The sequence below is a fragment of the Phoca vitulina genome, unplaced genomic scaffold, assembly GCF_004348235.1.
Source record: "Phoca vitulina isolate PV1807 unplaced genomic scaffold, GSC_HSeal_1.0 scaffold18, whole genome shotgun sequence".
NCBI classification, from domain to species: Eukaryota; Metazoa; Chordata; class Mammalia; order Carnivora; family Phocidae; genus Phoca; species Phoca vitulina.
Genome location: NW_022589721.1, coordinates 19,816,349 through 19,829,530, shown reverse-complemented (window position 1 = coordinate 19,829,530; position 13,182 = coordinate 19,816,349). Strand labels below are relative to the sequence as shown.

The following is a 13,182-nucleotide window of genomic DNA, read 5'->3' as shown; positions in this document are numbered from 1 at the left end:
AAACAGAAAAGGCAGCAGTTGCCTAAACATCTGCCATAAAATAATAATGATGTGCTACATTATTAGCCTACACACTCAGCTTGCTACCTCCTCCTAGTCATACCCCTTCATGTTCATGGGGAAAACAATAACAACAGGATTGCACCATTTTAGTGGCCCCAGGGGACACCCAAGTCTCTGGGGCTACCTTCAAAGATGATCCAAAGACCCATGGTTGTCGAGAGGCATTTTATAATGGTCTATCAGCTAACACTGAGTGATTACTAGGTACTAGCAATGCTAAGCACATTACATGTATTCTCTCACTGATCCTCACAACAAACCTGTGAGCTAAAGGTTATTAATGTCTTTATTTTAGAAACTTAGAAATAATCAATCCAAGAAATGATTAAACATTTCTGTGCATAGAGTCTATCCTTGGCAAAATTATGAGCAGATGAGGGCGGACAGGGAAGGAAAATACTATTTTCTTAACACCTATAATATGCCAGACACCTCACCTCATTCACTGCTAACCAAATCTTACAAGGTAAGTACAGAGTACAAAGTGATTGAAACATGAATTTGAAACATATTTTGAACCTATCCTGGACAGTCTGAACCAAAAGCCCAGGGTCTTACCTCCAGAGGATTCTGAACAATTGGGACATTTAAGGGTCCTCTAGGGGTCAGTGTGAGGATAGACCCAGCCTCCTAGAGGAAGTCACTTTCACTTCCAAGCTAGCCCAGCCTCTATGGACTGGATGATAATGGTGTTAAAGGCACCTGGGGGGACGCTGAGACTGGACAGCTTATTCCAGTAAACTTCACCATTGGCAAATGCCCTTCATCCAAAACTAATAAACACTTCACATGCCAGGCTTTGTGTCAGGCATTAGAATTACAAAAATGAAATCCATTCTCTGCACTCAAGGAGTTGACAGTCTAACAGGAAGGCATATTCTGGAAAAGCATACTCTTGGGCATTAGCATAAAACATATAAGCATATGACACCCACTCAGTCACTACTGAGCACCGCTATGTGCAAAGCACTGTGTAAACTTCACCAAGCTTGTGTTTTCACAGAGCAAACCTAACCCATTTTAATATACAGTTATTTCTAGCTCCTTGGATTATCAAATTATTAGATTTGAAGATGGAGGGTTCAGCGTAAGTTATATAGCTCAAGAGTTGGCAAGGAGAAGGTAGTCTTCCGAAAAGCTGAACATTTTCCTACTAGTTATCCTTACATTTGCCCCTCCCAAGGTCATTTGAACTTCTGCTAACCACATATTAGGCATCAGGTAAATTTCTGTTGAATGAATGACCACACTGCTTGAAAGGAATTACATAAACTTAAATACAGAATCAAGAAGCAATGACGGTTTTGTCACTACCATGATTTCAGAAAGTGATACTGGCCAAGATGAACACACTGGATTAATGTATGAGAGGCAGAAGTCACAAACCATATTCCACTACCTCTCACCCTCAATGAGGAAGTTTGTACAGCACTAAGGAGAAGGCTCATTTGGAGATCCAACTTGGATGACCCGGAATGATGGGAGCAAACCTTCACCTCGGGTACTAGGATAAGAGACTTACTGTTTGCACGCTTTCTGGTAGACTATACGGCAGCTAGGGAGTGAATTCCCCACCACATTTGTGAGTATAAGCATTAACATGGATTTCCTCATTCCATTGTAGGGAAAAAAATATAAGCCCCTTCTTTGAGTAGGAAAAAATGAGTAGTCGTCTTCCCTTTAGTTAAAATGAAACTATGAAACAAATCACTTAAATAAGAATGCTTTATTGGGGCACCTGGGTGGCTCAGTTGGTTAAGCAGCTGCCTTCGGCGCAGGTCATGATCCCAGGGTCCTGAGATCGAGCTCTGCATCGGGCTCCCTGCTCAGAGGGGAGTCTGCTTCTCCCTCTGCCCCTCCCCCAGCTCATGCTCCCTCTCCCTTTCTCTCTCTCTCTCTCAAATAAATAAAGGTCGAAATTCAGTTGCAAGGCAGGAGCTGTTGGGGTGGTGCACCATCACCAATCATATTATGTGTGGCAAGTAAAAAAAAAAAAGGGGGGGGCGCCTGGGTGGCTCAGTCGTTAAGCGTCTGCCTTCGGCTCAGGTCATGATCCCAGGGTCCTGGGATCGAGCCCCACATCGGGCTCCCTGCTCTGCGGGGAGCCTTCTTCTCCCTCTCCCACTCCCCCTGCTTGTGTTCCCTCTCTCGCTGTGTCTCTCTCTGTCAAATAAAAAAATTAAAAAAAAAAAAAAGGAATGCTTTATATATTCTCTGTGCTGGCAAGAAAAATAAAGAATACAGAATATTTACTTCTTGGGGAGCTAAATAAAAAATACCTACTTGCCGATTAATGAAATTGAGGCAAAAGCATCAAATATGATTAGATTTACTATTATGTTCTCCTCGTAAGTGACACATCTCTTCTGTTTTCCTAGTTTTCAGTCTAAAGAGACAATGATTCTTGCTAAATTGTTTTACTCATGGAGCCCATCTTAGCCCATCTAAAATGTGATCATCTATGATTCTATAGACATCGAGGTTTGTGAAACAGGTTTTATGTAATCGTGGGCAGTCATAAAACAGAGTAGGTGATGCTGATAGGACATAAACTGTACCTGCTGTTAATCTCTTCAGACGGGAATTAGCTGAAATTAAACTTGCGGTTTTGTTCTTTCCGGACTTAAACTGAACCCCTTTGTTTCAAGAACAAAAAAATTCAATAAGCCGAATCAAAAGGGTTTTCAAAAGTTCTGCAAACTTGAAACACGATATATAGTCTTGTGCTTTTACAAAACCTTATTCCTCAGGGTTCCCGAGGTTGGTCATAAAGAATTCACATGTAGGAGAAGTTGGGGTTGCACTGCTTCTTCTACAAATGTGGGGAGGTCAGTTTTCAATTTATTTCAATCAATAATAACCCATTACCATGTATTTAGACCTTGTTATATTTTAAGCACTAGCTGCTAGCTGCTTTGCAAACATTTATTTAATCCTTACAGAAACCCCATGAGGCAGGCAGTCTCTCGGCTTCACAGACGAGGAAGCAGGTTTAGAGTGGTTACCTGCGACATATAATGTGATTGACGATGGTGCACCACCCCAACAGCTCCTGCCTTGCAACTGAATTTCAGCCTCGATAGCAAATGCCCAAATTTAATTATCAAACATTAATCAAACTCTTAGTTGTCTGTGGTTAAAAATACTGCCAACACTTGTCCCCAGATATTACAGTCGAAGACAATTTGCACAATCCTACCTAACATACAAAGGTAAAAAGATGCTTAGGTGAGGGTCACGTAAAAGCCAATGATACCCAATTATGTTCTCCCCTTTTTTAAAAGCAGTAAATCACCCCAAATGCTTCGTAAGTCTTTTGTTAACTTTTGGTTAAATTTTGAATCCTGTAACAATACAAAACAGCTTAATTGCTTAACCAGTATCAGGCATAGTACGATCATGAAAGAAGAAATATTCCCCATGCAATTCAGTGATCTACCAGCTACAGCCCTTTGCAGCAGGTCTCATTGGCCCTTTCTGGCTCCACATTCCTAATTTGTATCTCTACATGGTCTTCATAAAATATATTTCGAATCCAATAATGAGAAAAGAAATCCTGAGCAATTCAGGAGTCTTGACCTTCCTACACATCTACTCCTTGCACTGGCAGGAAAACATAGGGGCTAGGAGCACAGGAAATAACTTAATACTTTCCAAGGCATCATTCCCATTGGACAGACAAACAGGGAGGATCCACACACCCTGTAAGTCAGGAGGGCAAAAGAAAACTGTCAAGACTGGAACTAAGGAGTCTTGGTCTCCAATGGCAAACCGTCCCTGCACATTGGCTCAGACTCAGGGGTTTAATCTTTAATCACTAGAAAAAGAAAAAGAACCCCGCATCTGATCTGACCAGCAGTTGTGTAATGAGAAAACCGAGGGAAAAAGACTATTGGTCAAAAATTTTTAAACAATTTAAGAATTCTACCTCTTAATCTGGCTTTGGCCAAGACAATGGGATCATATCACTAGATTACCAAGATGGCTGAACAGAAGACATACAAGCATTAGAATGGCCAGTCTCTAGACTGAGTGCCTCTATCCCATTTCTACTCTATGTTGCAATTCTTCTTGGAGAACAGACACCTCATAGCACATTTCCTACAGTCTTATAGGAAATCTTTATGAGTCTGTCAAGAATAATAATCTTGAAAGAAAGAACTTTATATGATATCCCATACAGCAGTCACCAGTCGAGTGTGGCTATTGAGTGCTTGGCAAGTGGTTAAAGCAACTAAGGAACCAGATTTTAAATTTCATTTCATCTCAATATAAATTTACTTAAATAGCTACAAGTGGCTAGTGGCTATTGTATTAGACAATATAGTTCTAAACACTACAAAAGTTAATTTTCAGCAAATAAAAATGCATTTCAAAAAGTGAGTCTTTTCTTTCTTAGGAGCCACCAAAACAGCCAGGAAATCACATTATTTATTCAAAAAGAATCTTTCTCTGGATAAATCCCTGAGGCCAGTAATGAATTATTGCCACCCAATCAGGCAAGAGGAAATAGGGAAATTCAATGGCTAGCTCAGCTTCAAGCTCTCAGATGTCCTTATTCCCAAGATTTCTCTTTATGTTTGCCTTTGAAGCTATTCCAATCTTACCTTAATCAAAAAAACATTTCTTCTCCATCATTGGCAGCCTCTCTCACTGGGCAGATGTAATGAGCTGGAGATCGGGGCCTTCCCATCCTCTAACCTGGGAGGTTGACTTTTTCCAGACATTATGGCAAACACACCAAAAAACTTTGTAGCAACACCTTCATTGTAATGTCCCAGTAAGAAAAGGAAAATAAATAAATAAATAAATAAATAAATAAATAAATAAACAAACAAACAGGCTTTGGGACTCAAGAAGAAGATGGATTTGGGACCGAAAAAGAAGAGATGAGGGCCATTTCCGCTGGACAGTTTTTCTAAGTCCACCCATGAGGAAAATCTTCAACTTCAGGAGACTTGAAAGACTTTTCTGTGTGAATTTTCCGATGCTGATTGAGATAGGCACTTCTGCTGAAGCATTTCTCACAGTCTGTGCATTTGAAAGGTTTTTCTCCCATATGAGTCCGCCGGTGCCTGATAAGATTAAAGCTCTGACTAAAGCACTCGCCGCAGTCAGGACACTTATAAGGTCTCTCTCCTGTGTGCGTCCTTTGGTGAATCACCAGGGTGGAACTCTGGCTGAAAGTTTTCCAACACTCCGAACACCGGTAAGGTTTTTCTCCTGTATGTGTTCTCTGATGTCTAATGAGATGGGAGCTGAGACCAAAACGCTTTCCGCATTCACAACATTTGTATGGTTTCTCCCCTGGCTGGAGTCTGCATTCTTCTATCACACTGCAGTTCTGACTCAAGCTTTCCTCATATTCGGAACTTTCATAGGGCTTTTCTCCTGTGTGGGTTTTCCGGTGCGTAATCAGGTTTGAACTTCGACTGAAACTCTTCCCACATTCTGTACACTGATAGGGTTTCTCTCCCGTATGAATTCTCTGATGCTTTATTAGGGTCGAATTACAACCAAAGCTTTTTCCACACTCGAGACATTTGTAGGGCTTCTCACCTGTGTGGGTCCGCTGGTGGCGAATCAGGCTAGAACTCTGACTAAAACTCTTTCCACAGTCAGGGCACTTATAAGGTTTTTCTCCGGTGTGAATCCTCTGATGTTCTATTAGGACATAACTGTGGCTGAAGCATTTCCCACAAACAGGACATTCATATGGTTTTTCACCGGTATGTGATCTGTGGTGCTGAATCAGGTGGGAGCTGCTACTAAAGCTCTTCCCACACTCAGGACATTTATAGGGTTTCTCTCCCGTGTGAGTCCTCTCATGGATAATGAGATGGGAGGTATTGCTGAAGCTTTTCCCACATTCACCACACTGGTAGGGCTTCTCTCCTGTGTGTGTTCTCAGATGTTGAATCAGATGAGAGCTGTTACTGAAGCATTTCCCACACTCAGAGCATTTATAAGGTTTTTCTCCTGAGTGGGTCCTCTGGTGAATACGCAAATGAGAACTGTTATTGAAGCTTTTCCAACATTCAGAACATTTGTAGGGTTTGTCTCTGAAGATCGAATTCTGCTGGACAGAGACACTGCAGTGCTCCCCTGGGTCCCAACTCCAGTGATTGGGTTTTTCATCTTTTCCTGTAGAATTTCCCTGATTCTCTGACTTGCCATCATTCTCACAGGAATCATTACACCAGATCTCATCTCCTTGGGACCATGTCAATGGAATTTCTTTTGTACCCTCAGGCTTACATTTTTGGGGGCCATCTCTTTTAGACCATTTTGAGGCTCTCTCTTTCTCTGCCTTGGAATTATTGTGTTGAGCAGTTTCCAAATTATTCTTACTTTCATCTCCTGTAAGAATAAACAAATATTCTAAACATATTCCCTAATCTCTACCAGGGGAAGGAAATTCTGAATTGCAGGGGAAGGGAAAGAATAAGAAAGTAAAACCTCGTAAGTCTTTTAAAGTGTTTAAAGCAGGTTTTAGTTTTTCTACTCTAAGTGTTCATGAGAAGCAGGTGAATTTTTTTGTGCACAGTAACAACACTAATGAGGAATTTGAACAGCTGTCAGCAATTACCAAGGGGGGTTTATTGATCTAAAAACTTCATTAAACTTTATTCTAGAAGACTTAAAAGAAAAAAGGGGATCTGAGTAGGGGAGAACCTGAATAAGACACATTCTAAGGTGAAAACTTGATGATACTTTAGTTAAAATCTGAGAAAATACAGAAATAACAATGATACCTACTATTTATAAAGAACAATAGCTTGGCATATAGTATCTCATTAATCCTAAAAAATATGAGACAGATACTCATTTTTCCTAAAGATGAGAAAACTGAGGTTGTAAAAGTTAACATAGCTTGTAAGCAACAAAGCAACAGAGCAGGAATCAAATTAAAGTTTGTCCCATTCAAACGCCCTGTTCTTTCTACACAGTCTATAGCCCTCCATGGCACATCTTACATTGAATTTCCAATCGATCCAGATCATCTTCTTGATCCCTCACCTGTAAAAGGGCTTTTCAAACTCTCCCTCTCCTTGAAGCCACTAGAATCTGAGACCAACAGTTTTTGCTCTTGCTCCATCAGTGGTCACAGCCAGGGTAGGGATCAGAAATCCTGTGGAAGGAAACAGGTTATGCTTGCAGGCACCAGCTAAAATGTATTATTTTTCCTTCCTTCCCAACCATTGCAACATAACAACTGTAACCATAGGCACAGAATGTTCTGCGCACCAGACTGAAAAAAAGAAATATGGTCTTTAGAAGTATGTTTGGGAAAAAAAAAAAATCTTATCTCAGATGCAAGTGTTTTGAATTAAGGTTAACCCAATTTACTTTTTCTAAGGACATGCCAATAAAAAAATTAAATCTTCATATTAAAGTCTGAGGATCAAGCTTCAAAAACAGAATGAATACTAATACTCATTGTCCACTCAGAGTTTAAAAGCACTTTTAATTGAAAACATGAAGGTTTTTTTGGAAAAGGCAACAATAACAAGACTTCAAAAAATGGATATGCAGATATAAGAAGCAGCTAAAGAGAAAGCACTCTGTTCAGAAAGAATATGCTGGCGCTTGACAGCAGGATGAAACATTCGAAGTTCAATCTCAAAATAAAGTTAGAATTTATATAATCAGGAAAAAAAAGAAAGAAAGAAAAAAATAGGACAAAGCAGGGCTAGAATAATTACAGCCAATAACCTCTAAAGATAAAAAGGAAGCTAATGAGGGAACTCTTCCTTGCCTCTTACTTTCTCAATCTATCATAATCACAATATTCCTTTTAGCCTAAACTTTATCTTCTGGAGTCAACTATGATTCTTGACCTACTTTAAGGGACTGATCTATCACTGGAAGGCAGGTATATATGGATTTGCAATCCATTTCAGGATATAAAGAACATTATTCAGGAAAAACAAGAGCCTAAGATAAGGATGTACAAAGGCACACATGGAAAACTTTGTTTTTGGAGGAGTATAAAAAATGTGTAATTTTCACCTTATCACTGCCTATTATGTGCCAGGAAGTGAGCTAAATACTTTACACATAATATTTCTCATTTAATTTTCACAATAGCCCTTGGAGATCTATAAACAATTACCAGCATGTTATTATAGATGAACAAAAAAGACACTAAGAAACTTTCCCAAGGTCACAAAACCAGAAAGCAGTAGAGCAGAATTCAGTCCCAAGCCTGTCTGGATACTGACTTTCACACTCTTATCTATTACAGTAAACCAGAACAGGAGGCAGAGCTGGGCATAACCCCAAACTGCAAATGAATCTCAAAGAGGACCTTTATTTTGGAAAATATTAGCTGGTTAAAAAAAAAAAAAAAGATTTATATCTATAGACGGGATACCAAACGAAGCTGGTATTCCCGAAGCACCCTCAGCAACTAGGGATTTGTTACAGGAAAAGGTGAAACTAGTCTAAATTACAAATAGCCCTAACGTTTGGGGGGGGGGGGAACCCACACACCTAAAAGGGTAAAAAAGGAAATTGTTCACATGGAGTAATATGTTTTGCTGAGTTATCTATTTCCATCAAAGTCTTTACAAACGAAGTAAAAGTCCGGGTAACAGAGACCCGTGCAGCACTTTCCCTGCTAAGAAACTATTAATTTTGGTAGTAGGGGACTCTCAGGAACACTGGCTCAGCAAAACGGTAGCAAACTCAGGCCATAAATGGTATTACAAGGCTGTCCCTTAGATGTCACTCCACAGAGATGGGCTGTTTTCGCTGTCCTAGAGCAGAGTTGCTTAGGATGGGGCCGTGCTTTGGATTAGAAAGTCTTCCAAAGAAAAGGCACTGCCTGAAGCTTAGCTTTAGGAACCGCTGGCAGGGGGCAGAGGCCGGGTGCGCTGCGGGGGTGAAGTTCCAGGAGGCCAGATCGTCTCCAGCCGACAACTCCTTTAAGGGACCCGCCAGGCGAGGGAGGCGAGGGCAGCGCGATGGCCGGGGCGGCGGGAGATCCTGGGCCTCGGCCCCTCGCAGCCGCGGGATCCCTCTCCGGGCACACACCGCAGCCTGGGTGGTGCAGTGGCCACTCCTCCAGCCCGTAGCCCTTGGCTCCCTTCCCCCCGAGAAGGAACTCACTGTTCCGGGGGCCACACACGAGGCGCCCAGCACCCCAGCAGACCCAGCCGTCCCGGAGCAAGGAGCCTAGCTCCTTCTGACCCCACCAACCCAAGGTCCTAAACTCTCCAGCCCGGAAGGCAGAAACAGGAAGTCACCCAAGCCCCCCTGCAGGCTTTGTCGGAGCCTCTCTAGGAAGCAGGGATGGCCAGGTCTCGTTGGTCTTAACCCTTAGGGTCCCGGACCAGAAGGGGCGTGCTGGTGGATTTCCTTCCCTCGCGCTGTCTGTGGTCTGTCCACTTGATTCTCACTCCTCACACTTGTCAGGCGCCTTATAACAGGGGCCCGACTGGAGCGAATACTTTCCCTTGCCATCAGGGCATCCTCGGCTTTATCATCATCAGTACAAGAAAAATGAACCGAGCATTTACTAAGCTCCTGTTGTTTCCGTTGCCACCGCTGTGAACAGGGATGTATATTTAGCTATCTGCGAAACAGTTGAACCGCTGAGGCATCCACCCACGCACAAAACAATTCGTTAACAAGGCGCCGTTATTAATAAGACCCAGAGAAGCACTGAAACTCTGGTCTTTCATTACAGAGAAAATGGAAGGCAATCCCTTCGTCTCCCCCATATCAAGCCTACAAATCTACTTATGTCTCTCTCTTCCCTCCTGTTACAACGGAGGATTGGTCCGCATTTAAAAGGAGCCCTTTACTGGTACTCACTTTCCTTCCCACCTTCTTGGAATCCTTACACTAACAACTAACCTCTCAATTCTACCACTTCCATCCCAAAATAGTTCTTTGGCTTTATTTATTTATTTATTTATTTATTTATTTATTTTCCCTCTCACAGTGTTTCCATTTTATGGCTTCCCGCTGACGTTTTAACTCGTTTCTTCTGCAGCAAAAGCAGTAAATCACTAAGATCACCATTGACCTCTGTGTTGGTATTTTTCAGTCCTAAGGCCTCTTTCAGGAGTTTTGAGACTGCCGAGAATTCCTCTTCTAGAAACACTTTCATTTTAACAGAGCCTTGTTAATCTTTAGTTATCTTTTGCCCTAGATTATATCCTTATCATTAAAATAAATGAGGACTTTCAGAAAACAACATGAACATAAGACATCAGTATAATTTTTTAAAGATTTATTTTATTTATTTGAGAGAGTGAGTGCGCATGAACAAGGGGTAGAGGGGCAGAGGAAGAAGAAGAGAAGCAGACTCCCGGCTGAGTATGGAGCCCAACTTGGGGCTCATTCCCAGGAGCCTGAGATCATGACCTCAGCCAAAATCAAGAGTCAACCAACTGAGCCACCCAAGCGCCCCAAGATATTGGTGTATCTTGTATAAGCTGATGATAGAAACACTCTTTTAGACACCACATTATCCTCATTGTCCTCTGACATCTTTAGCAGTCCTGATAGTCTCCTTTGCAAGCCCAGTCTTCTCTAAATGTTGACATTCCTTAACGCCACCCCAGGACCTCTCTCTTATCCTGAAATGTCCTCTGTGTGGGCAACCTCATTCACTTCCACATTTTAAAATACCACCTGTGCAGACGACTCACAAATTTTATATCTCCAGCCCAGGCTACATTTCTGAGCTGTTCACTCTTATCACCAATGGTCTACTTGACGTCTCATCTTAGAGGTCTCAGTAACACCTCAAAACCAAAATGTCCAAAGTGAAAATCTGTTTCTCACTTTCTTCTCCCATATAGATATACAAACACAAAATAAACCTGTTCCTCTTCCAATATTCTCTCCCAACCATCCATTCAGTTCTGCAGAGGCCCAGAAGTCCTTTTTGTCACCTCCCTTTTCCCTCACCTCCCGTATACAATCCATAAGCCTCATCTGCTGTGTACTTCACATAGAATTCTCAAATCCAGATACTTCTCCCAACCACCTGGGCCACCATAAATTCAGACAACTATCACCCTCACCTGAAGGATTTCAGGAGCACACTAATAATCCTACAGATGACCATCATTGCCCCTTCTCATCCAATCTCCTCAATGAGTCCAGAGTGATCTCTTCCATAGATAAATTTGAATCTGTCACCTTTCTTCACCTAGTCAAAGGCTGTTCATCCTTTAGATTTCAGCTCATACATCACTTCCTCACAAAAGCTTTCCACACCCTTCCTGACAGGGTCAAATCCCTGTTATGTGCCCTTCTAGCACCACATTTCTCTCCACAAAAGTAGCCTAACTTATGACTGCAACTTTATTTTTATTTGCATGATTGTTATTTTATTTTGCCTTCCCAAACAAATGTCAAGCTCCATGAAGGCAGAGTTCGTCCCTGTTTTTGCTCACCACTCTATTTTAGAACCTAGCACAGTGTCTGACTCTTAACAAATATTTGTTGAGAACCTCTTATGTGCCCGTTACTGTATATTCTTAGGCACTGAGGATGTAACAGTACACAAAATAGTGTGGGGGAGACCATCAATGAGCAATACAACCATGTCTATTTATCTATATATCTATTTCTGTCTCTCTCTCTCTCTCTCATGCTGAGGAAGGTCTACTATTTTGGTTAAGGTGGTGATGAATGTTCTCTCAGATAAGGAGATATTTCAGTGGAAATCTGAAGGAAGAGAAAGTAAGAACCATCCAGTTATCTAAGGGAGGAACAATTAAGACAGAAGAACAATAAGGGAAAAGACCTTGAGATGCTTGACATGCTCAAGAAACAGTAAGGGGCAAAATAAATGAGATGAACAATGGTAGGAAATAGGGCAGAGAAGTCAGGCCCCATAGTCCATGACTGATGGACACAGAAATGTGTCACTCAGATTCCCTTTTAAGAAAAGACTTGTTGGGGTGCCTGGGTGGCTCAGTCAGTTAAGCGTCCGACTCTTGATTTCAGCTCAGGTCATGATCTCAAGGTCATGAGATTGAGCCCAGCGTGGAGCTTGTTTAAGATTCTCTCTTTCCCTCTCCCTCTGCCTTATCTCTCTCTCCGCACCCCCCCCCCAAAAAAATAAATAAATAAATAGAGAAGGCTGGTTACCCAACTTCTGGGAGTGCTATGAGCAGAGAGCTCTCAGCTGTCAGCCCCCCTCAGGGATTGCCTCAGTTGTACAGAACAGCCTCTCCCAAAGTCACACTCTTCCTGGGCAGCCCACAACAGTGACTGATCAAGGCAGAAGCATAAATGCCTGGATCTTCGCACCCAAAGCAGACAACTCTTATGAACAATTTCAGCTCCTAAGTTCTCGGTGGGGTGGGTAGGAGAAGCTGTGGTCAGCGCCCCCCAGTCCTAGGCGAACCTCTCCTTCTGCTCAGGCCTGAGTTCTTGCCCTCCCTTCCACATTTGAGACTGGATTCAAGAATGAATAAATGAGTGAATTTGCCCATCAGATCATCTTATATTGTAGTAGGCTGTGTAGATATCTGACCCCCAGGGTAGCAGGTGAGCTGAGCACAGAATCCTGTCTCATTCTTACATCCCAAGCACATAGGACATAGTAGGAGTCAATGGATATTGAATGCTTAATAAACTCCTAGCTGCAAGTTCTGGAAGGCAATGGGGGTATACCCTATTGTGAAGCTGGAAAAATTCATCAAGTCCTTTCATTCCTCCTTCCATTTCCTTTGTTTCTTTTGTTCTTTCATGCATTTATTCAACCTATATTTATGTCACCTGCTGTTGACTTCCTGAGGGGCCCCCCTGTGCAGGAGTCGGGATAGCTTTGCCCTTGCCCCTGGCTGGCTGTTTCCAGGCATCGGTGTCACTGAGAATAACAGTTACAGCTGTCTTTATATGGGTTCTCTGGGAGTGTTTTCAGCCTCACATTACAGATTACCTTACTTACAGTTGTTTAAACCATAAAGACTTTATTATTCACTTAAGAAATATCTAAAGTGGGCAGTACTGGGATAGATTGAGCCGCCCCAAAATTCTCCCATGTCTCAGAGAGGGAGGGGTTTGGTACTTACTGTAAACTGAATTACGTCCCCTCAAAATTCATATGTCAAAGCCCTAACCTTCATTGTGATGGTATTTGGCCTT

General features: G+C 42.1%; 1 protein-coding gene across 1 annotated transcript; it reads right to left on the bottom strand.

The window, feature by feature from the left end:
• Nucleotides 1-4,912: 4,912 nt before the first annotated feature.
• On the bottom strand, nucleotides 4,913-9,280 carry ZNF572 (zinc finger protein 572). Its single transcript, XM_032415476.1, has 3 exons — nucleotides 9,178-9,280; nucleotides 7,084-7,195; nucleotides 4,913-6,423 (listed from the first exon to the last, which is right to left on the bottom strand). The coding sequence occupies exons 2-3, from the start codon at nucleotides 7,160-7,162 to the stop codon at nucleotides 4,982-4,984; spliced, it is 1,521 nt and encodes a 506-aa protein (XP_032271367.1). The 5' UTR covers nucleotides 7,163-7,195; nucleotides 9,178-9,280; the 3' UTR covers nucleotides 4,913-4,981.
• Between the last annotated feature and the right edge of the window lie 3,902 nt (nucleotides 9,281-13,182).